Genomic DNA, 23,655 nt, shown 5'->3' on the forward strand with positions numbered 1-23,655 from the left:
CACATCCTCCTCACAGTTCAGAGGCTTGATTCCACCTCCAGCCCTCCCTGAGTGGAGTTTGCATGTTCTCCCCGTGCCTGTGTGGGTTTTCTCCGGGCACTCCGATTTCCAAAAACATGCTTGGTAAGCTGATTGAGCACTCCAAATTGCCCATAGGTGTGAGTGTGGATGGTTGTTTGTCTCTGTATGCCCTGCGATTGGCTGGCAACCGGTTCAGGGTGTCCCCCGCCTACTGCCTGATGGCTGCTGGGATAGGCTCCAGCACGCCCGCGAGCCCCGTGGGGACAAGAAGGACAGAAAATGGATGGATGTTATTTTTGGATTGTTGTAAATTATCCCCCACTCCACTAGAGGGACTCTTGTGCGCATTGCACTGGGAACCTATAAATCTCGTGGTGAATTTGGACACCGGTGGAATTGACAGGTGTGTGCAATTCCGAGAAAATAGCAGTGTTTTCTTAGCCTTATGGTATGAGTTATTTACCGTGTTGAATGCTCAGGAAAGCAAACCTGCAAGTATTATTCAGATCTTAACCAACAGAACTGTTTTTATTTTGTATTTTTAATTGCAAGGCACGCGTCCTAACACTCAGTTTATCAGCCCCGGGAAGCGACTACATCAGATGTGGTCACTTCAGTGTTTACTTTGTTTGTTTTTTAGTATTAAGCAGACAGACATGACTTGTTTGGCTTTTCAAATCATGTTTTTATATGTGTGTTAAGTTTATGCATTCTGATTTCTCAACCTTCTTATTGATTTGGCTTCCTAGGAAAAGCGATAATTGTTTTGACCTGAGCTTGTCAGATGAAACAAAACAAATATCCGATTGATATGAATGATTATTTGTACTTACAAATTGTGGGAGAACTGCTTGCATGCAATTGTACATTTGCTGCAATTAGTTTTCATACTCAATGTTTGATTCGGTGTATTTGTACAGGTACCGTGCTACTTAAAAAAAAGAAAATGACAAACTCATCAGTACATATTCTTTACTTCACAATAGAATGTTGGGAAATCAAACCAAATTCAGAAATGGACATGTGCAAAGAAGCAATCAAAAATGTAACTTGCAAATACAGCTTAGTCCGGACGGTGCGCTACAATGAAGTTCAACTATTAGACAGACTAAGTTGTTTGGTAACACTGACATCTACTGGTGAAATGCAGTTAACGCAGCTAAACCGCCATCCTGTGGTGGTTCTATCTATAGTAATACACGCGCATGCAAATCTATCTATCTATCTATCTATCTATCTATCTATCTATCTATCTATCTATCTATCTATCTATCTATCTATCTATCTATCTATCTATCTATCTATCTATCTATCTATCTATCTATCTATCTATCTATCTATCTATCTATCTATCTATCTATCTATCTGTCCATCCCAAATCTTTGATTGCAGAAATAAACATGTTTAAAGAACTATATTATTATTATTCATATTATTATTATCAATTATTTCTGAACGTCTTAAGTCGTCGTGAGTGTGCATGATCACAGTTTGTCCTCTAGGTGGTGGTGCACAGCTACTTTTCCATTGTTTACAACATTAGAGAAAATTAAAAAGCCTTTTCTTGTCGTTCAAGAAGTCTTCTTCACTTTAAGTGAAGTCAAAGTCAAGTCGAGTCCTCCGCAAGTTTTTTTTTTTTTAATCTGAACTCCTGCTTTCGCCAGTATGATGTACATAAAGATAATACTGCATATTCCATGAAAGCACAGTCATTATTAATGGCATTGTCATGCAATTTTGGAGGTCAAAGTTCTTCAACAACCTTCCAGTCCATAATTATACAGTATGTACATTGTGTGGCATCGCAACGTGAAATAACGAGCTGGTGAGATGACAAGAAGCTCACCGAGGAGGCGGGATGGCGACACGGCCTTCAAACACAGATACATTTTGAATTCACTACCTTCGTGTTTGTGCGTGTGTGTGTGTGCGCGTCTGTGTGGCCATGCGGATGAGTAGGTTTTGATGCGCCGGCGTCTCTATGACAGCGTTGTAGGCAGGGGATGTGACACTCAGTTGTTAGTCATAATCCACCAGGAAGCTGCAGGGACAAAAAAAGAAAAAAAAAACTCAAACATTCTTACAATAAATTGCTTTATTGTTACTATTTGTAAGTTATGACTCATTAGCAATATGCACGCTCATACAGACCAGGGAGCAACATAGTTGAAACGACCTCAGCGTCATCCAGCATGGTGATGACGCAGCGCTGGAAGTCTTTACTGCTGTTGGACTGTAGGTAGCTGAAAAATAAAAAATAAATAATAAAAGACCTCTCAGGGAAATTAAATAAGAAACACTTTGTGCCAACCTCATCCAGGAGAGGCGGTCTCGCCAGAACTCATAAATCACATAGGAAGACTTTCCCGGTACCTTCGGAATGGACACGCTGGCATCAAGAGAGAACATCAAGAGATGCACAAGATTAAATTTCCATCAAATAAGTTGCTCATTTAAGTAACACACACATTCAGTTGTAAGGAAAATGGATTCAAAATGGTAACAAAACTCGATAAGACTACTGAAATGAATCGTCTTTGTGCATTTTATTCAAACATTTGAAATAAGAAAATAAAAATAAATCAGGATACTGACTGCAGGTTGTCTGAGTGGGCCGACGCTGCGTCGACATAGCTCCTGAGAACTTTATGGAAGTTGTCCACATGGTTGTCGTTCACTATCATTTTCCTCTGGACCAGCAGAATGTTCTGCGTGTGTTGAGAGCAAACATGTCAAATATTTCAGGGCCGTTGCGGCCTTCAAAGTGGCAACCGGTGAGTCAGAGTGCCTCCTGCGTTCATAAGCGACAGACATCCACTTGTGTATTCCGCTTGTAATTACTTTCTGTCACCATGGTTACCGATGATGACAACGAACTCACTCATCTTTTCTTATTTTCTTTTCTAATTTTGCTTCTCTAGCAGACTGCAGCCCTGCTGACAGTCGACTTACCTCTGTGGACATGATCGTGTCTTTCAGGGGCTCCAACTTTGGACTCTGATAAAAGAGACAACAATAAATGACAAAAGTACAAGATGAACGGTCTTGCAACCGGGACACGATCTGAATGTTCCACACCTGACACTCCAGTTTATCGAGCAGCTGCTGAAGCCTGCCAAGCTGAGCGTTCCATTCGGCGTCCTCGTCTACACAAAGACAGTGACTGCAAATCGTTGGACGTTCATGACCAGTAATGCTGTTGTTGTGTTCATTTTGAATGTGCATGAATGGAAGACTGATTGTGAAACGCTTGCATAATTCAAATTCCGCTTACCCGTGTTTTGGGAGACTGGGGGGACGTTGTTGGAGACCAGCAGACCAGAGCTCCGCCTACTCGTCTCTACATCTCCTCTGTGACGATGGAAGAAATTATTAATGTGATGAGAAGGCGGTGACCAATGATAAGTTGAAATGTAGAAACCGGAAAAAGTTGGTATCTTTCAAAAAGTGACTTCTACCCTTATTTCTAAGGAAAATTCTTAATTTGCAATATTCAAATTTTCCCAACTTGACTTCCCATAAAAATGCACCAAATACCTTCCAGAAATGTTTTGAAAATTTGAGTGTGCGGAAAGTCACAATCTGTATTTGAACTTGGTCACAGTGCGTCAAATAATCGTCAATGACATCCGCAATACCACAATGGCCTTGACGAATCATTAGAAATAGTGCGCAGAGATTTTTTTAAGAGACCTTCGAATGTTAAAACGCAGCAGAAATGAGTTATACAAGTCACTCACACACGTACACTATATGCACACACACACTAATGTGACCTATATACTGTCGGGCCTATTAGTGAGATATCTGTTTGAACCGGAATTCTCCACATTCCACCATTCCGGGGCCACATAAATTGAAAGAAAAGCAGTCGTAGGTGGCGATCATTAGCCGAGGCTCCTCGCCGCTTGCTCCCGACGTCATCTTCAATGACTTCTGTGGAATAGCGGGGATAGGTTTCTTTTCTCTTCAGTTTGACACAATTAAACAGGAACCTTCTCGACTAGATACTCTTTGACCTCCGTGTTCATTATTTTGCCTACGTTCTAGAGATATTAAAGATATAGACACCGATTGGACGATACATTCAGAATGATATGGGAGCCGGAAAAATGTAGGAAAGGCACCCAAGAACAAAAAAGCAGCTCTGTAATGACATTATAAACTTTGTCAATATATATTTTTAGTAGAGACGATTTGCCATGTGTCAATCTTCCACGGGTTAGCGGAAACTCCTACCACGGATGATGGATTTTTTTTTTTTTGCCTTTAGTATTGGTGGCTGGTATCAGCCCAATACCTGGTATGGGTACTCGCCCAGCCCAGCCCTAATGTTTATGAGGGGTAGATTGAACCTATAGGACCTATAGTATGGTAGTTTTGAACAGATAGAATAAAAAAATAACAACAATAGCAATGGCTAAAAGTGTTAGCGCTGGTACTGACAGATTGCAGGTGCTCTCCTCATCCACAGCCTCCATGGCGCATTGCAGCGACCTCTGTAGGGACAGCAGCTGAGCGGACGTCTCTCGCAAAAGTAAACGAGTCACAAACTGGCCCAGGACGCTGGAGTCCTGGTACTCCTGAAAATAGACGTACAAAAAGCTTGTGGAATGACTAAAAGTGCATTTAAGTCTCTACTGTTTTACTTCTACTTAAGTACAGCAGTTAAAACTACTTTACAAACTATATAAGCACCTCTGCAACGCTACACTTCATTGTCTTGGCACACCCATGACTCATAAACTCCTCCGATGTAGTCGGGCTTTTAATAGACATGATAATTGCCGCTCCTGTCCCTCAACGTAAATGCTGACAGGTAGCGCAACAGTGCGGGGGCCCCTTGTCAAAGCACACGCGAGACACGCACCAAGCGGTTTGCAATTTTCTCGCAACTCGGGCCACCTTTAAAACTGAAGGAAGGTGAGCTCATTAAGACAGCTTAGGTAATTATGCAGCACATATTCTCCCTCCAGTTGTCTCCTCTAATGAGCACACTTGACTCACGGTTCACGGCTCAAGCTATCCTCAGGTCGTTGTGTGGGGCCATGAATTTGGCGAGGAGCTGGATAAAGTTTCCTGAGAAGTGTGTGATTGCCCATTTTTACAATATCAAAAACTTGAACATCGCGACCGCCACAATGAAATCTTACCTCTTTAGTTTTATACATGGCCTTTAAAATAGCCACATTGAGCTTCTCCAGAGCTGAGAGGACGTTCAGGTACTCGCCAAGGTGCTGAGAAAAATAATCTGAGCACAGGAAACAAGTGTCACGTGTTTTTGCATTGGAACTCATCAGTAGTCATACTTAGAATATCTTATGGCCTACTCGGCAACTAAAGTATGGATTTCGCAATCAACATGACAAGATGAGGTTCAGCCCTTAATCCTAATCCTCTGCATAAAATATATTCTGATTTAAAAATCCAAGACAGTTTCTAAACCTGCCATCAACAGGGATTGGTTTGTCATTAGAGTCATTTGAAAAACTAAATTCCTCTTCCTCGCATACCCAAGGAAAATTGTACTCGACAGACATAAAACGGATGAATTATAGCTGGTGGGGAAAAAAAAACGTGCACTGCAGTTCCAATGCACATGACATGAACACCACTCTTTAATGGAGCAGTTGGAAAGCAGATTAATATGAACAAAACAGTCCAAAAAAAACCCGTATATTGCTAATAAATTGGCCAAAACAAAGAGCACCAACCTGATAGCTTGTCAGTGTCCAGATTGCTACACAGGACAGAGTAGGAAAAGGAAATCAGTTACAAAAAATAAATGAACAAGTACAAAGCATCAAGCTACGTGTGTGTGTTTATATTTCTAATTAATTTGAAAGGTTTGGGCCTTAAAAACGTTTGCATGCTATCAAATACAAAAGCTATAGCCGTACAACACCCTATCGAATCCCACTGAATCAAACAGAATCGTTCATTCCTTGAATCGTATTGCACATTGTGATCGAGATACATATTGTCTCTTACAATGCGTATATATGTGACCTTGTCTAAAGTTATCATTGTTAGAGTGTCTTTTAAGGCTGTATCCTTGTAATATTAGGTCCTTGTTAGAAGACTACTTGACAGGTTGGATGCTGGTCTTCGTACGAGTGCATCAATGGTCAAATCAGACTCACTTATTCTGCCGCCCGTCGATGGAGTGAAAAAGCTCCTGCAGCTGCGCCGTTGTCAGAACACCATCAGCAAAGTAAGCGCTGAACTCCTCAAATGACAGCTTGCCGTCATCTGAGGAGACAACAGACAGCTGCTGTCAAGATTTTAGAAAAGAACATCATGGCGTATCATCGTGTTTCCTGAATTCTGTACTTTGAATTCATGCCTGCTGGCAGCTGGTTGCTGGTTGAGGAATAGGTGATAGGATGAGAATAATCGCAAGATGACAAAATGCTGTCTCATTGTTTTTCTGTCCTGCGAGTCCAATATTTTGCCAATAATTGACAAGCCGATGTTGTTGCTGAACAGGAACGCTCCCAATTATCCAGTGATGGTCTGATGGTGTGACAGAAATTGAGCCAATGTTTCAGAAGTAAAAAAATAAAAAGTCATATTGTCATCTGCAAAGAAGCATCACCAACCACCAGTGTCCGTCCGCAGATGAGACACCAGACGCTGACATTTTCAAGCAATTTGAGGGTCAGTCAATTATTTCTAATAAAGAGATGTGATTTCAAAATATATATTTTATAAGTGGTATAGTGAGATACAGATGGAGAGTGTCGGGCAAAAAGCAATGAAAAGCAGTCAGGTGCATCTCCCAACCCGATGAGAGATCCGATAACGATCCTGTCATGAAGTTCCACTGGGCAGACAGAAGGCTCAAGGGCGCCATCTGTTCATCTGAAGACGCTTGTAATTACCTCAGCCCTGAAGCCATGCCTCGACGTGCCGCTTTGCCCCCATAGTTCCTTTAAATCAGCTCCGCCTTACGTAACTATAGCGCTTCCTCGCCCTCCACCAAGCAGATGAAGAAAGTTAGCGCACACTAGAACATTAGCATTAGCATTGCTAAACAAACCCTGTCTGTCCCACCAGATACGAGAGACACTGCAACTGCAGCTGTCTACGTGTCAAGTACGTATATTCATTTGTCGGTATTATGCCAACTGGTGGCCAAGGCGTGCACAGTAGAGGGAGTAGCACAAGGTCCGTTGAAGTGAAGCAAAAAATGTGACAAAACTGATTTATTCTTTACATTCTACTCTCATAACACACCAAAAGGTCACACCTTCATGAATACCTTCTATACTGCCATCATCCAGTCTATCCTCTGCATTTCCATCACTGTCTGGTTTGGATCGGCCACTAAACAAGACAAGCACAGACTGCAATCGGGACTGCGGAGGATTGAGACGACTCTTATTGCAGTACTTTAGAAGCAAGTGTTAATTGTTTTGATGAGGTCTTCACCAGTTCATGATTGCGACACGACTTTGGGATACTTGCACTTCTAATTTGCATCAGAACGCGCCATGATTGATTACGGCTTGCAAAACATCACACTGGTGTGAATGAATAATTGCAAACACACGTCAGAGGTCACAATGTCATCGCCAGCAGGGCTAGAGTGACTCAGTGGCTAGCAGGAACCGCTCAGCTCTTTGAACCTCTACACTGCATGCCAAAATATAAGAAAGTGGAAAAAAAATACCATTTTCTGGCAGTTCCTTTTGTATTGCACATTTTTCTGACATTAGATGCAACGTTGTAATTAATAAAACAACAATTTGCAGCAAAGGACGGGCGCTCTTGATCCCACCACATCGTGTGATGGACACGGCCAGATGGCTAGCGGAGGCGACATTCAGATGCATGGCCAGGTGGAGGATTAGCTTGTTTGATTGCAACTGAGGCACACTTCAATGCTCCGTCTTTCCTTTGTTTGTTTGATTTTCAGCGGCTTTCTCGGCTTTCCGGCTTGGGGGACGGTGCCGCTTATCCGTTTCATCTCCCAGCTCTGCGGTGCTCACTATGGCTTTTATTTCACCAAGATAAATGGTCTGAGCTCACTCATTATGCTGAGGGACAATTTGGCACCAAACATCCCAGTGGTAATCAGGAAAAAAAAAAGAAACTGAACACCAATAATAAAAAAGTAAAGCTCCTCATTGCATTTGGCTGCAATCGAGTTTGAAAATGAATCATGCATGAGAAAAGCGCCCGTGCTGACCAGATGAAGACAGCGCAAATAACTCTTCTTGTTCTTCTCCCTTACGCTAAAAGGAAAGTTTCAAAGGGATCGATATAAACAAGAGCGTGATTGAGCTTTGGAAATAGGAAGGACACACTTTGTAAAAGGTTATTCCCTTTGCAGATGTAGCTTATACATTCTCATTATTTCTTTATTGTAAAATTCCAACGCAACAGGCAAGATACCAGAGGAGATTCTTCTCTTTTAATTATTTTTCTGACAAATAAACATGCTCCACGTGTCAGAAAATAGATTTTTTCAACCATTTGTACTTAACTCAGCAACCCCCTGACCTCACACAAAGACCGAACAGGAAGTTGGCTGTTTTGCTTGGAAACTGACATTTTGGAAATCTACTTTGAACAAAATGCGACTAAGAAATTTGCCAAATGGGAAGAAAGGGTGAATTGCAAATGAAGTTTGTGTCTGTGTTTTTTGTTGTTTCGATTTTATTTTGTTTTATGCCATCAACCATGCTTGTGATTCCATGCACCGCTTTGCATTTATATCCTTTTCAAATCTCCTTTGTATATGATAAAAATCTGGTCTCATTTTAGTCCCGATTTGTTTCAGTGTGCAGTTTTCACCCAATACAAAGCTATTATGCTGCATAAATGGCGACTGGCGAATTGCACTGAAGCAACTGAAGCACATTTAATTGCTCAGCCTTTCTCTGCACGTCAATGCAGGCAGAGATGGATGAACAAAAAGATTGTTGTTTTGCTTCTGCTACGTCTTTGCATCGACCACAACACGAGGGTGTGGTGACACTCTCTCCAGCCGACCATATTATAATAAAATCATCTTCACGAGTACACAATGGACTCGATGCTCCCCCCCTTGTAACAATCCTTTACAGTCGTGGCAGTAATTGCAAATTTGGAAGCATACAGATCACATAGCCTGTAAATGTAACTACGTCCCCGCTGATGCCTGCTGCTTCTTGATTTGTTTTGGCACCTTATTTCAGCCAGACAGAAAATAAATAGAGCAGGGCGTGTGCGGCGGCGCATAGGGAAGAGGAAAGCAGGTCGTTTCCAGTTATTACATCACACGCAGGATTATTTTCAAAAGTATGTTATGGATGAGGCTGACACAAAAGTGGGTTGGTGGAAGCTTCTGGGTCTGCTCATGTCATTTAAAAAGTGTTTTCTTGCAGTTTTCACATCAGTGGTGTCCAAACTGTGGCCTGGGGACCATTTAGTTTTTGATACTGTAGGAAAGACCAAGAAAACAAATTCTTATGATGGACAGCAGACGTAAAGAAACTAGCCTGGAGGAGTGACATAAAAAATAAAGCAAAAATTATGGAGGATGAACACAAAACGGTCAGAGCAGATTGTTACAACACCAAATGTACACTCACCATTTTTGTCCGCTCGACGGAAAATCTAAAGGCGAGACAGAAGACAGAATTAAAGGCAAACATCACTATAGCAGTCGATTGATATTACAAAAATATATATATTTTTTTTAAACAAAACATTGGTTGAATCACATTAAAAAATTGGCGTTAAAAGTTTTTTTTTTTCCCCAAGAGAAAGGGAAGGTAAAGAGGACAACGTCTTCATGACCAAGGTCTGAACAGCTTTGGGTCTTTTCCAGGAAATTTTCTTGGACCTCCGCACATAGCAATGACTCATATTCAGAAAAATATTGTTGCTTTCACTGACTCCTACTCGCGAATGTCACGGTCCCCGAACATCTCATCCAATGGATGGATGAATGGCAGCCTTTGGTTTATAAACAACATACAGATAAATTGAGTTTAGAGCACTTTTAACCTTTGTCGAAAACTGCTTACAAATAGAGACTTGTATGGACACCACAAATGAGCCTTGGGAGGCAACGGTAGCTTCTTTTAACTCCAAGTGTGGCGTTTGCCTTTTTTGGGAGCTGTCACGTCTGTCAGGGAATTAATAACACGGGATGCTGCTTTCATTTTCTGTTTCAACAATGTCAAGGTTGGCCTTTCCCGCCCTCTCCTCATCTTGCAAAGGTGCTTCTTGACAGCTGATATCAAATGAACCCTCCGCTTTTTAGCCGGTGGAACAGAAAGCACATTTCAGATGTTCTGGCTCGTGGGCAACAATGTCAGAGGCTGCTAATGCAGCTTTTTACAGGAGGATACGAAAAGGTCAGCGCTGCATCCCAGAGTGCCGCATGCCCCCTCGTATCATGGCGGCAGATGTCGACTCTGCGGGCGTCGTAGACTTCTTGTTTTATATTCTGACTGGCTGAGACCATGCATGTCTTTGACACGTAAAACCTTTTCTACTCTATGGAAAGGATTTTGAAAATTCAGTTGCTATGGACACCAGATGTTAAAAACCCTCAATTGACTCTTCATAAATTCACCTACAGTATTCAGATGCGGTAAAATGGTATCAAAGTGCAGTAGGAGATTAACAATTATCGTCATGTAAGTTGAAATGATTCATCTTGGCTGTTTAAACAGTTCGCATATCAGGAAGGAGCTAAGTTTAGCCTGGATTGTTGGTGGACGGTATCGAGAGTCTTCATTGCACTTTTACAAATTAAATCATCTGGAAACCCTAAGGGCAATGTCGTAAAATGAAGACAATTATATAGTCATGCATTGGTGGCAGCTGCAACTCTTCATGATGCCCTTTTACAGACCCCCCCAACATGCACACACTTACACCGCACCACATGAGTGGCAGGCATCACACACTTAAACTGTCCTCAAGCCTCTTTGTCATTTGCATGATCACAAAAGCAAATCCACTAAGAGCAACACGTCTATTACCACACCATCTAAGCAGGCATCTTGCTTTCCATCCCAGGAGGACCATGAAAAAGTAACAATTATGATGGATGCAGCACTCACATCATGAAGGATGCTGAGCCCTCGTTCGCTGCTGTGCTGCTTCTGCTGCTGTTGCTGCTGTTGAGCCCGAACATGTTTGCGCTTGGCTGACTGCAGGCACATTGTGATCATCTCCGTGCACGCCAACATGTTAAAGAATGAATCTTCTCGTACTCGGGAGGCTGAGGATGCGGGCGATGTGTTGAGAGGTTTTGTGTCAGGTGTGCAGGTGAGACGCTACTTTTAAGGGCGAGCGGCCCCTGCTGGACGCACTGCGATTGGCCGCTTTGAGTTGTGCGTAAAAGCGCTGCATTAAAAAAAAAAAACCGTATGCATTTAAAAAAGAATACCATAAACTACTGATGTAAAACTGTGATAAAAATATTAGTACAAGTAAAATGGCAGTATGTAATCTGTAAACCCTGTAAAACAAAGGTGGAACAGAATAAAAATATTCGCAAGGACTTGTAGAAAAAATTGAAAAGGTAATCTTATTTCCCCGAGCGACGCATTCACCGTAAGTGAAACGCAGTGAGATAACTTTTGGTTAACATGGCCACCTCCAGGACCAAAAAAGAAGTACAGTAAAATCAAAGGAAGTCTGTTCAGACAAGTGAGAACTGTGAATTCTCAAGAAAATGCTCAATTGGCGTACTTTAATGGTTTATTAGTAGTCTCTGGTACAGTACAACATTGCATAAAATTATATGGGTTAAAAAAAACGCACAAAAATGTAGTGCATCATGAATGAATGGCAAACACCTCAGAGCTTTTTAGCAAAGACCATCATGACAAATATTTCCTCCCCCAAATATTAATAGTTTTAGTTAGGTGGCTGGCGGTGTCAAAAATAAAGCTTTGTGTGGAATCAATTTTAAAAAGCTACAGCAAGTACAGGGTTGAAAAAAAGATGTGTTCACAAGTGAAGGTGAGCAAGACTTTACTTGCATGCTAATAACTCATACTCCTTCCAGCAGTGGTGACAAAAAGTGCTTATTCAATTTTAGAACCTACAACATTTGAATGGAGTTGATTGGCTGTGACATGACACAACAAATTGCACCCAAAAAAAAAATCAGTCTCAAAACGGTAGGCATCACCCAGTTTTTTTCTTCTTTGAGAAGAACCGACCCAGCTTTTAACCAACCCAAACTGAAAGCAAATGACCTAGTTACTGCTCATTGGAGGAATGTGCCAAGTACAGCTGTAAAGAAGCGGCGGACGGTGGAGTAGTGGAAATACGTTTGAAATAACAAGTGCCATTTCTGTACAGCTTAATACAAGAAATTATTGAATAGACGAGGACTCTAACAATCCTTCATTTGGTCTTTGTCCTGATATCAAATACCTTACAAATGTAAATATACACACTTCGTGTCGAATTGGCAGCAAAGGCCACAATATAATTAGAATAACTAGGTCATTGTAACCACCAATAACGGGTACGAAATTGTCAGTTGTGCTGTACAGTAATCCCCCAAATATTTGTGGTTTACTATTCACAAACTAATCTAATAAATATATCTGTATGCTCCACAGAAAAAAAACTAACCCTCTGAAAACAAAACTAAACATTTTTGTGCTCTTTGTGAAACACCTTAAAGAGCCACAAGATGGCAGCAGTTCTTCAAAAGGTCCTTCATTTTTTTTTCTGACAAGGCTCATGGAAAGAGGTCCAGCTTGGGGGCCCACTCCAGGGCGGTGTTGACAACGGCAAGCGCCGCAGCCCCCAAGGCTACCGTCAGGCCCATCACCGCCAAGCGGACAAAGCGGCGGGTCACGGAGGGCCGGGCCACCTTCGAGCGCTCTGCCACCTCCTGCTGCTGCTGTTGCTGCTGTTGCAGTTGCCTCCGCCGGCGGAGGTGGAGCACCGAGTCAGGCCGCTGCTGCGTCGAGGCCAAGTCAAAGTCTTTAAACGTGGTGGTCGCCATGCTTGGGAAGGGGAAAAGGTTACAATTTTAAGCCCTTTTTAATGCTTGTTACGCTTCAATTTCTGGACCTGATTGTAAGGCTGACACCACGTCGGGAAACGGTGGGTGACGGTAACTTACCAGTCGCGAAAGGCAGCCTCTCTGGCCAGTTCGGATGGCGGGAACTGGACAAACAGGTCTCCCGCTCGGCTGATGAGGGTCTCGTAGGGCAGATCCTGAGGAATCTGTGACAGCAGGTGATGGACCATGGCCATGTCACATTCGCAATCCAGCACCTCCTCTTCTCGGTGCAGGACTATCTGTAGCACACACGCATGTCACTCTAAATCACACTATGAAATTTCAATCTCTCCTCTAATACAGTATCCGGCATCGTTCGTTGAAGTACTGGCAGCGAAACCGACTCACCACGGCCGCAAAGTAGATGGGCATCAGCGGATGGCAGGCGAGGAAGAAGTCGTACAACCGCACCACGTGGCGGAAGTCTGCCAGGACGTGGCCGAACCAGGTGATCAGCCAGCTGAGAGCAAAGACGGTGCCCACCTCCGCCCTGGCAAGGACAGACATGCGTCGCTCGAGTGTCCTTTACCACCACAAAATCACCCACTGTGGGTTAATTGTTTAATATCACCGCTTTGTAAGATAACACAAATGATAAATAACGACTGAGCCAATTTTGCCAAGACAACGTTGGTTAACATCACCAGACGTTGTATGGACTTCCTCTCCCTTGTGGAAGCAACGCTTCATCACCGAGCCGCTCGATTACACTCGGTCAATTTAGCGGGGAAAATTTGAGTGGATGAAAGTATGCCTTACTCTTGCATGAAATCATGCACCTCGGGCTTGACCCTCTCGATGATGGGCATTAGGTAGTTGAGGATGTGTTTGGTGTTGTCCATGGTGGGGTCCATGAAGTCCCTAGCCAAAATCACAAAGCAGAAAATTCTAATTTTAGAAACAAAAATACAGAGGGACTTTCATAATACCATTACACAGACACACACATTTGTCAAAGAGGGACACTGATGTCAAAATTTTACCTGAGGTGATGCGTGGAGAGTTTTTCTACAAGGGCTGTTGCCAAGCGCTCGCCCACAACCAGGAGGAAGGTGACGACGATATCGTGGTAACCTTGGTAGTAGTGCAATTGAGGATTACGCTTGAGGACTCGGAGGATGATGTCAATCAGCTCCTCCTGGAGCCCCTCCCGCTGCTCATCCGGCATACCTGGACACGTAGGTGAGCATCATCCATGTTAACCTTTGGCAACATCACAATGTACTTTGTGTTTCTGGGGTACTCACCAGGAGGGAACCTCCGTAGTGAGCGTTGAACGTCCAGTAGCACTTGGTTGTAATCCTTGTTGTTGTCCCGCTCCACCGTTTCTACGCAAAAAGAGTGGGCGATAAATGTGGCAAAAAGATCCACTGTTAAGAACGAGTGTGTTATGGAAGACATGCGCATTACCTGGCTCCTGCTCCAAGATATTGGGCGGGACGTTGAGGAGTCGCGGCCACACCTGACAGCGCATCTCGTCCGTCAGCAGGCCGCCCTCGCTGATGGCCATCCTCCTGAGGGCCGCTACGTCGGCCGGACTCGCCTGCAGGGCCTGGGCGATGTCGGCCATCTTTCTCTGCTGCCGGTCTGACAAAACAGAGTATGCAATCACCCACTATGGCACACATGTGACAAAGTCTCTGTAAATTCCAGTGACAAAGATTGCACTCTCAGTGGAGCTATACAACTTCAACATACTTCCTGAATTAATGTACTACTTTCCTACATAGGCAGCAATTGAGTGTCATCCTATAGCATCTTGGATTGCTTTTGGAAAGTATAAAAACAAAAACTTGTGCTTATTTGCCGGCGCATGATGATGACGTCACATACAATGGCACTGAATTAACATGTCACCCGATCAAGGATATTGATATTATATGCACATCTTTGATCGTACAAGCGCAATTAGCAATCGGGTACTCACTTAAAATTTCAATATTAGGAGTTAAAAAATAAAGCTAAGCAACAATAAATGTCGCCGAATGGGTGGAGGGTTGTTACCGTTATTTTGATTCTCATTTATCAGTGACGAGGCGGTGCCTGATGTCTTCATGTTTCCTTCGCTTTATGGAACTGTTGCCAGCTCTTTCGTCTTCAGACTGACATATCTGTCCACGGTGACTTTTGAGGCCAAGCGTTAGAATTAATTTCCCACGGATGCCATCAGCTCAGTTAGCACGGCAAGCCTATTAGGCTAGCACGGGGCGGCCCTGGTTCGTCCTTCGCTGGCGCGCTACGCTAGTCTTCTCCGGGGCGCCTCCGACGTGAACGTCTCCCCCAAAGTGGACATCATGAGTCGGAGAGCTGAGCCGGGGTGGCGTCATGAAACCGGTGACGTTACATGTTTGTATGGACAACCGGCGGTGTACTGGGACGTCACGGCAAAAGGCGAGTTGAGCGCATGCGCAGCCTGACGGCATAAAAACAACAACTTTATTTATACAATACTGTACACGTAGAGAATAGATTCGTCTCCAATGAGTTCAGACTTGAATACATAATTTTACATAGGTAAATACAAACAATTAAACAAACAAACAAAAATGTTGCTGTCCGTTATATAAAACTTTTAAAATCGTGTAGCGCAGTCATGCGATGAAGTGCAAAAACCAGAAGATGGCAGCGTTGATCAAATCACAACCACCGGTAGTTGGCTGAAACTTGGGGGATAAAAATACAGATTTTTATCAGTCACTGCAATGTCAATGTTTAATTTCAAAAATAAAAAAGAAGAGCGAAAAATTAGCACCAATGACTGATCGCCAACCAATCACAGAGCACATAAAGTCAGCCAGCTATTCATGCCTATAGGCAATTTAGATTCTTTAATGTAGTAAGAAGCCTCAACCTGAGATTGAACCAAGAACTTCAGACGTATTGAGGCAGATGTGCTGAGGACATTTCTAAATTTAGGCATGGATTAATTTGCCAGGTTATTTCACTCGCATGCAGCAAGAGTTAGTGCAATGCTTTACAATGTTCATCTGCAGTATCTTGCTAATAATAAATGGTGTCCCCATTTGCAAAGCAAAATAAACAATGCTGAAATAACTACACCTACTCACTGACTTGCATTTTTCCTTCCTTTTTTTTCTTCTTCCCACTTTACCCTATGATGGATGTGCCCCTGTCATAAAAAGCAGCTTGAATGCAAAAATGGTGGCATTTGCAGAAGGAATGGTGGGGGCAGCACAATTTGCTGTCACAGGACAAGTGTTAAAATTGAGCAAACGTTAAAGGGGGTGTCACTCTCTTCAGTATTTATAGCTTTTAAGCGGCGGCCCGAGAGACGGCAGCACGGAGGGAGCCTCCGTGGAAAAAATGGCAATATCCTACGAGGTGGACGCTCTCGTCGATCATGTCGGATGGCCTTAATGCGTATTATTGCTGGAGCTGCAGCTAGTTGTGCAGTTTAACACAGAAACGCTGCTCAGAAAAAGTGGAAAAAAAAGTCAGTATACCATATGACAAGAATCTGGAGTACGTGACAGCACTCACCGACTGCAAAATTAAACTAAAAAAAGTAATCTTTTGTCATCTACCTATTTCCAAAACGGTGAGTAAGGTGTTATGAATTTTGCTAAACTGTGATGTCACAAGTTACCTAACCACCTTCATGCCCAATCTTTTTATCAATCTTATCCACTATTCATTGTGCTCTTGATGAAATTCCCTGATAGGCCACAGGAGGGCACCAAAGTCCCATCTAATTGGAAAGTAATACATTGATTTCAAGGAAGCATGTTGAAGTGATACAACCTCAAACTTTTTGTTTGTCGGGGGAGAGTTCACTTTAGCCTGGCTTGTTAGTGGAAGAAGTTAGGCTGACATCATCCAGTGCATTTTTTTAAATCATGACATTTACAAGCTGTTTATTTCAAAGCGTAATATTGTAAAAATAATTTGAAGAGACATTAAACTCTGTCAGGATCATAGTTTGTATGCTTTGAGCCATTAATCTAGGAAATTATGGAAATTTTTAGGGCCAACACATTTTTTTCCCCATAATTCACAGCAGAGCCAAGCCCCTACTTCTATAGGTACACTGGAATTTAAGAACTTTTTTCACAAATTGACTTGGATGTTTCTTGGCTTCGGCCTCTCCTAGATTCCCATCCGTGTAATCTTATTTTGAACGCTTGACTCTCAGCTCATTTGAATAAATGTGTGAAATGTTCTTTTGCTCCCATGAACACCTGCAACTTGATTAGCGGCTGACATTAAGTTGTTTTGGTGCAGCGGGCCGCCAAGCGCTGCTCCTGCTTCATAACTCTGGATTTAGCATCCCGCCCCCTGCTCCCGCCCCTCCAACCCTCAATTTTTTTTTTTCTTCTAATACGACACCATATGCGTTTTTATGCATAATAGGCAACCGGCTTTGGCTCAGAGTGAAATACGGCAAGCATAACACTCCAGGCTAATCCATTTTACTCTACCCCTGCCTGGTTGCTTTGACAAAGGTGGTTTATTCCCATTAGCATCCAGGTATGATGATAATAAATATGTATTACGGCATCCCTCTATCAAACAAAGCCCAAATGGACTGTGGGAGTCGCTTCAAACAAACAAACAACGCTCAGACGCGATAGCAGCCCAATGTGTGCAAGACCTCAGACAGGGCCTTAGTCGGCCATTTCTTTTGTCGTCTTGTTTTATTTAGGTGTTGCAAAAGTCATCAATCCTTTGACCACGAGGAGGTGGGGCCAGTTTGAGCTGAGTGTCGAGCTTCTGCGTTTCAGCAGCCTTAATTAAAATTACTGTCATACTATCTGGACGGATGATAGCTGATGGCTACATAATTGCACGTCGTTTGATTATTCATGTAATCTTGATTTGGCTGCATCTTATCCACGGTAGAATGTTCTCTTGGGAATTAGGCATGTCTGTATTTCCAACGTAAAAGTAAAGTGCTGTTATGAACACAAAGTTATTCTATTGGTTAATGAATGTCATAAAAACAATGTGATATAAACATAGAAACCCATCCATCCATTACCTGCAATCTATCCATCTCTCATCTGCAGCATTTACATCGATGGACATCCATTAAGCTATCTCACTACACTTTTAGACGTCTACCTGAGGTTATATTATTTATAGAGTTTTGCTGACCCAGCACATTTTCCCAGCGAGGCATTACAAAAGAGACGGAAAAAGAAAATCCCATGGCTAGCGTTGGTTGAGTGGAACTTTTTCATTTCATTTTTCATTTTCATTATCTGTCAGCTGAAAGTATAAATGCCAGAAGGATTAGAGAAATCAGAAATTACATGGGCTCTCGGCTTTCCCCCGGCTGACCGGGTGCTTATCCTCTCCTCGGTTCCTCTCTCCCCCTCCTGCCTCCCCCTACCTGCTTCCCACGCGGCTCGTCCACGCGCCATCTTTTACCTATCGCGCAAAGTCTCTTTGGCCCTCTTTTTTTTTTTAACTCCAGCTTTTCTCCCACTCCTGAGCCGCATTGTGGCCTTTTCTAATATCCCGCTCTTGCCGTCCCGTCGGCACGGCCCCGGTTCCGCGTGACCGGCACCCTGCTGGTCTTCAGCGATGAGAGGGAAGTGTCTCCAGAAGGGAGCCCTTAATCCCCCAAGATCTATTACAGATAGAAAAGCTGGCCCAGGGGACAAAGATTAGGAGAGCCAAGATACTAGCAACATCGATTGTCTCTCTCATCCCGGGGGCGGCCCGCCAGTTTGCTCCTGTAATGACATTCAACGAGTGGAAAATACTTCTAAAAGCAGGTGTGTTGCCAACAGGGAAAAAAGCCTTATTCGCGTCCACTTCATGTAAACCACGCAAAACGACAGGTGGTTTGACGCCATAGCGATACCTTGAAAAACGAGTTTACATCGTTCCTTAACCTGACTCTTAAATCAGAACACTTCCAGTGATGTTAAATTCCATTCCAGCATACATTATGTCACAAGGAAAAATATCCCATGATCGTTCACTGAGGTAAGAATTCTGTTTTAGTTGAACTATACCGCACTCTGACAAAATGTCCAGTTTAAATAGGTTCTCTCGTGGAAACTGAGGAGAGCAGATCTGCTTTTGTTCCTTGTTGTTGTTGTTGACGATATGCAGTTCTGTAGTCTGTCTCTGCGGCGTTTATATAAGACTGAACAAAACAGTTTCAAGCGCTCCGCTATAGTGAATCAGGACAATGTGTGCATTCAGACAATGTTCTGCAGCGGAAAAATTGCATTTTCTCAGAAAATCAAACAAGACAAACAAGAATAAAGCACCTTTTTTATTTTATTTTTTTTACATATATACAATATGGGCGAGATTCTTTGCCGTGCCTGTTGAGAAACAAACTTGACGTCAGTGGTTGCGAACGTGTCGATCCCAAATGACAAATTTAAAAGCACGTCTGTGATTGAATTGATTAAATACATACAATTAAAGGTTATTTAATTTGTTTCACAAGTGTGTATCAAGCTAGTAGCCCTTCAAATTATTCAAGTCACACTTTTAAAAAGGTCATTGACCCCTACAGTCTCTCTGCATGTATCTCACGCACGAAGGAAGGAGCAACATTTTCTCTCTCCTGGGCCTACTTGGATCGTACAAGCTACAAAGGATTGCCAACAACAGACTGCAGCTACAAGGCCTCCGCTAATCACGCTATTGATCCTGTAATTCCGCCCATTTGAAGCTCTTTACCACAGTGGGCGGTATCGATGAATAAAGTCCAAGCCTCTTCTTCTCCTCGCACTTGCAGAGGCGAGCGGCGTCTCCGAGGAGGTGACAGAGACCGCCGCTGGCACCTCGCTTTGATTTTAGCCTTCTGCATGCGTCACGGGAAAGGCTGTCATATCAGCCGAGTGACGCATATGAAAGAAGGCTCATTTTGAAACCTCCCCTGGCCTCGCCTCGTGTTGTACAGGACCAAAAGCGAAATCATGGAGGACAATGCGTTTGTTGTGTGCACTGATTTTGAGAAATTCATGTGAGTGAGATCTAACTTTGGAACTACAAATGCACCTTTAAGAATTTACAGTTGAAATGATGTAATGGTAGGCCAGGAAGGGCAAGGCAGAAACAGGAAGTAGGGGAGGTTTTATATGTGACACGTTGTGAGCCAGCAAGTGACAGCAAGTGTCATGTCGATTGGTTACATTTAAAACTAACCAAATGTTTGTTTGGCTTGCTGCCGAAAAAGTTAACAGGTAAAACACTTGGTGATTTTTTTTTTTTTTTTGCTGTAACAGTCCCTGAAAAAGCTCAACACACATGCACACCAAACAATTTGGAAGCTGGTGGAAAAACTCATCATCTGGTCATTCTTGTAAGTGGTAAGATTTTATGCATTTACAGTTTTTTGCTAGGATGAAATTATTTGTCTAAATTTAAGATTATTTGTTGTGCTCTCTGGCACTCAAGCATGCAATAAAATAAACATTGACTCAATCCAACAGTACCTTGCAGCTATGGCAGCTGTTATGAAAATCTGAGATTAATTAACAGCATATTTAATTGTTGGTCTTTTTTTTTTTTTTTTTTAACAGATACATGTTGGGTTCATCTTTTAACTCCTATTTAAGTATCAAGCACAAGTTCTTGCCTGCTGAAGTGTTAGAATGAGTGCAAACTCTTGATGTAATTAAAAATCAAGCTGTGCATCTCAATGTCCTGATGCTTGTCAGCCATTCCAGTTTTTTTTTTTTGGTCTCATCTACAGATAGGGCGCGAGAGGATCTTTAACATACATCCTTGACAATAATTACACGGCGCCATGACAGAAATGAACTCTACAATCAGCTTCTAATTTACAACCACCTGCACGATGACACGACACCGCTGATTGTAGCTTTAATTATTCGCCGCACTTTGCATCGCATAATTGAAATGCCTGACGTTGAGTCCTAACGTGGCTTTGTTTAATGAGACACAAAAAAGTGAAGGTGAAATGGGAGGAATATAAGTGTGAGGCGGCAGTTAATGCTCTGATGTTGACGTTGGGCGAAGATTGCGCATAAAAGGCAAACAGTGAAGAAAACTACGTTCATCTCTTGAGTCACCACAAGAGGCGAACACAAAGATGTCGAATCGGAATAAGGCAGCCATTATGATACAATTTTGAAGCTGCAGAGAATTGTGAGCTTCACGTAGCATTTACCGATAATATAGATGTTCATTGCATGCTCTTTCACAATTTTTTTTGTATGGATCTAGCTACCTGAAAGACCAGCTTTCTTGACAGAATGGAAATCCACCACTAAATCTTTAATCGCATTTTCCTTTTTTTTTTAAGCTTGGTCCTTGTTATCCTGGCGATTAAGCACACGTGGACTTGTAGAATGGCCGACGCTTGATGAGCGCAATTCTACCCCGTATGTCCCTGGCTTGAATGATGGCGTGTGGGCCGCCAGACCTTTTAAAAGCAACTTGCGCTTAATTGTCCGCTGCGTTTTGCCTTTTGTCTGTGGATTTATAATGCACTTTGGAGCTGCTTTGCAATTCTGAGGGCGGTGGCCTTTTGTGGGATGGAGTTTATAGGATGATGTTTTGTTGATGTGGAATTAGGACATGATCCAGTTAAAGGCTAAAGCAGCACGTTCTGTATAAACACTCATGTTTTGCTTTTTAGTTCATCCTTTTTTTTTGAACAATAGCTCTTTGAGATTTTAAACAGATGTATTTTTCCCAACACCCACGAGCATTGTCCAATTAGCTTTAGCCTCGATGCAATTATTTGTATAGACGCTCTACAGGGAAGTAACCACATTGACTTGAATGGCTCTTGTTATGCAAACGGTAAATTGATAGAAAACACGGTGACCTGGGTGCTCGATTTCTACGTGGTTATCCTGATTACTGCCTGCAGAACCCAGTCAATGCCACCATCTTATGTCCAAATGAAAACATGCACTGAGAGGTAATTAAAAAAAGTGAGTAAGGTAGTGAGGTGCAGGTGAAAGGTCTAAACTGCTTTTGACTCAACAATGGACGTATCATTCATTATTGACGCCTCTACAAGGGTAGGCTAGAGTGAATTTTCATAAGGATGATTTCTCTTTACCTTCTCTGCCTTCCTCTCAACTCATTTTTTTTTTAGTACTTTGGATGCATTTGAATGTAATTGACTCATAAAATTAACAAGAGCTTCGCTTCAGAAAGAGTTGACAAAATCGACTCGTTCCCTGGCGCTTCGCAATTGAAAGATAATACGCCGCTCGCTTATTCCAATTGGGATTTCTTTTGTTTTGTTTACGTCTGTTCTTTGCAGTGCTTGTAAAAAAGAGTCCAAAACGGCTATATTTAATGATGTTTATTTTAAGATCTGATGTTGTGAAAGCGAGCTGCACTGAGAGAAACAAAATGAATTATCAACTCTTCTACTAAAGCCCTCAGCCTTTTTTTTTTTTTTTTTGGAACAAATCTCATCTGAAACCACGTTATGTATGTTCCAACTAGATTTGCCCGCCCGTCAGCCAGTGATATATCCAGCAACGATGGATGCCAGAACATGCCATTAACGTCTGACAGTATGTCATCCTGTTGACGGGCTCCCACGTCATGATAACGTTACGCTTCCCAGATGTGTTGGAAATGCTTTTTCAGTTCAAGCCCACTAAAATTGTCGTGCAATTCCATTCTGAAATTAACCAACGAGGAAACACCGGGGAAAATGTTGGAATGAGAAAATAAGATATTCAGTCAAGACAGGCTTGTTATCTTTGTAAAGTTTCCCAATATTGCTGTGTAGCTGAGGACACGCTTTATCTGGGGGATGAGAAGAAGAAAGTTCAGCACGGGCCCTTCGGAGCTCCGCGCCAGTCTGCTTCTTATCCTCCCAGGGAGAACTCGGGCAATTTGGATTCCGATTGGAAACCAAGCGGACCGAAGGGCTCAATGAATGAAAAGCCTTTCATCTCCATACCAGATGATTTACATTTGCACATGAGTGAGGCCTAATCTGCACATTTTTAAACAAGCACAAAAAAAAAATTGTCCAGGAGTCACTGATGACCGATGTCGTTTCCTCCTTATGTAACTTTTTTTCTGTCTTTCTTTTCTTTTTTTTTTTTTTGTGTTTGCTCTGCAGGTTCATGAAAAGCCCATTTGGGCGGACGGATGCGGTGAGATGATGTTCATGTAAAAACATTTCTAATTCCGTGGAATTCCTCCTGCACACTTATTATTACAAGACTTGACATCATGACAAAGCTCCATGCTGTCTTTGGATTCGACATCAAACGCTTTTTTTCCGCTTAGCTGAATTTATTCACAACTGCTTAAAAAGTACGAGACATCCCCGGTGTATGTGTGTGTACCTCAGGAGAGGTTGCATGCTTGTGTAAAAAATCCATTTGGAACTCCTGATGTTCTCTGCATGATTAAAATGGTGGCAGCTAATTTCTTTAGTTTGATTCCCCGCGTATTTACAGTTCACTATTCGGAAAGTTAGCAAGTGGCCTTTTTGGGCCGTTTTCAATTCATGTTCCACAAACGACTATACTGAGAATACCGTGTGCCGTATATTTTTTGGGCTGCAAAGAAAACACATTTATTGTTTGACTTGAAAATGGACCGAATCGTAAACTTCATCAATGGCTCGGCCATCTGGGAAGTGTAACATTACCGTGATGTGG

General features: G+C 42.5%; 2 protein-coding genes across 3 annotated transcripts; both read right to left on the minus strand.

The window, feature by feature from the left end:
• Positions 1 to 978: 978 nt before the first annotated feature.
• necab3 (N-terminal EF-hand calcium binding protein 3) lies at positions 979 to 11,311 on the minus strand. Its single transcript, XM_049734082.2, has 13 exons — positions 11,088 to 11,311; positions 9,603 to 9,627; positions 6,165 to 6,273; positions 5,736 to 5,761; positions 5,175 to 5,272; positions 4,468 to 4,604; positions 3,296 to 3,372; positions 3,100 to 3,167; positions 2,974 to 3,018; positions 2,617 to 2,729; positions 2,333 to 2,410; positions 2,173 to 2,264; positions 979 to 2,062 (listed from the first exon to the last, which is right to left on the minus strand). The coding sequence occupies exons 1-13, from the start codon at positions 11,214 to 11,216 to the stop codon at positions 2,034 to 2,036; spliced, it is 1,026 nt and encodes a 341-aa protein (XP_049590039.1). The 5' UTR covers positions 11,217 to 11,311; the 3' UTR covers positions 979 to 2,033.
• A 406-nt stretch (positions 11,312 to 11,717) lies between these two features.
• On the minus strand, positions 11,718 to 15,465 carry tbc1d20 (TBC1 domain family, member 20). 2 transcript variants are annotated; one of them, XM_049734081.1, is made up of 8 exons: positions 15,062 to 15,465; positions 14,468 to 14,644; positions 14,305 to 14,385; positions 14,041 to 14,227; positions 13,817 to 13,918; positions 13,406 to 13,547; positions 13,118 to 13,292; positions 11,718 to 12,998 (listed from the first exon to the last, which is right to left on the minus strand). In XM_049734081.1, the coding sequence occupies exons 1-8, from the start codon at positions 15,111 to 15,113 to the stop codon at positions 12,844 to 12,846; spliced, it is 1,071 nt and encodes a 356-aa protein (XP_049590038.1). In that variant the 5' UTR covers positions 15,114 to 15,465; the 3' UTR covers positions 11,718 to 12,843. The 2 variants fall into 2 exon arrangements, with proteins under 2 accessions (XP_049590038.1, XP_049590037.1); XM_049734080.1 differs by having other exon boundaries at positions 13,118 to 13,296.
• Positions 15,466 to 23,655: the final 8,190 nt, after the last annotated feature.

Source organism: Syngnathus scovelli, chromosome 11, assembly GCF_024217435.2.
Source record: "Syngnathus scovelli strain Florida chromosome 11, RoL_Ssco_1.2, whole genome shotgun sequence".
Classification (NCBI taxonomy): Eukaryota; Metazoa; Chordata; class Actinopteri; order Syngnathiformes; family Syngnathidae; genus Syngnathus; species Syngnathus scovelli.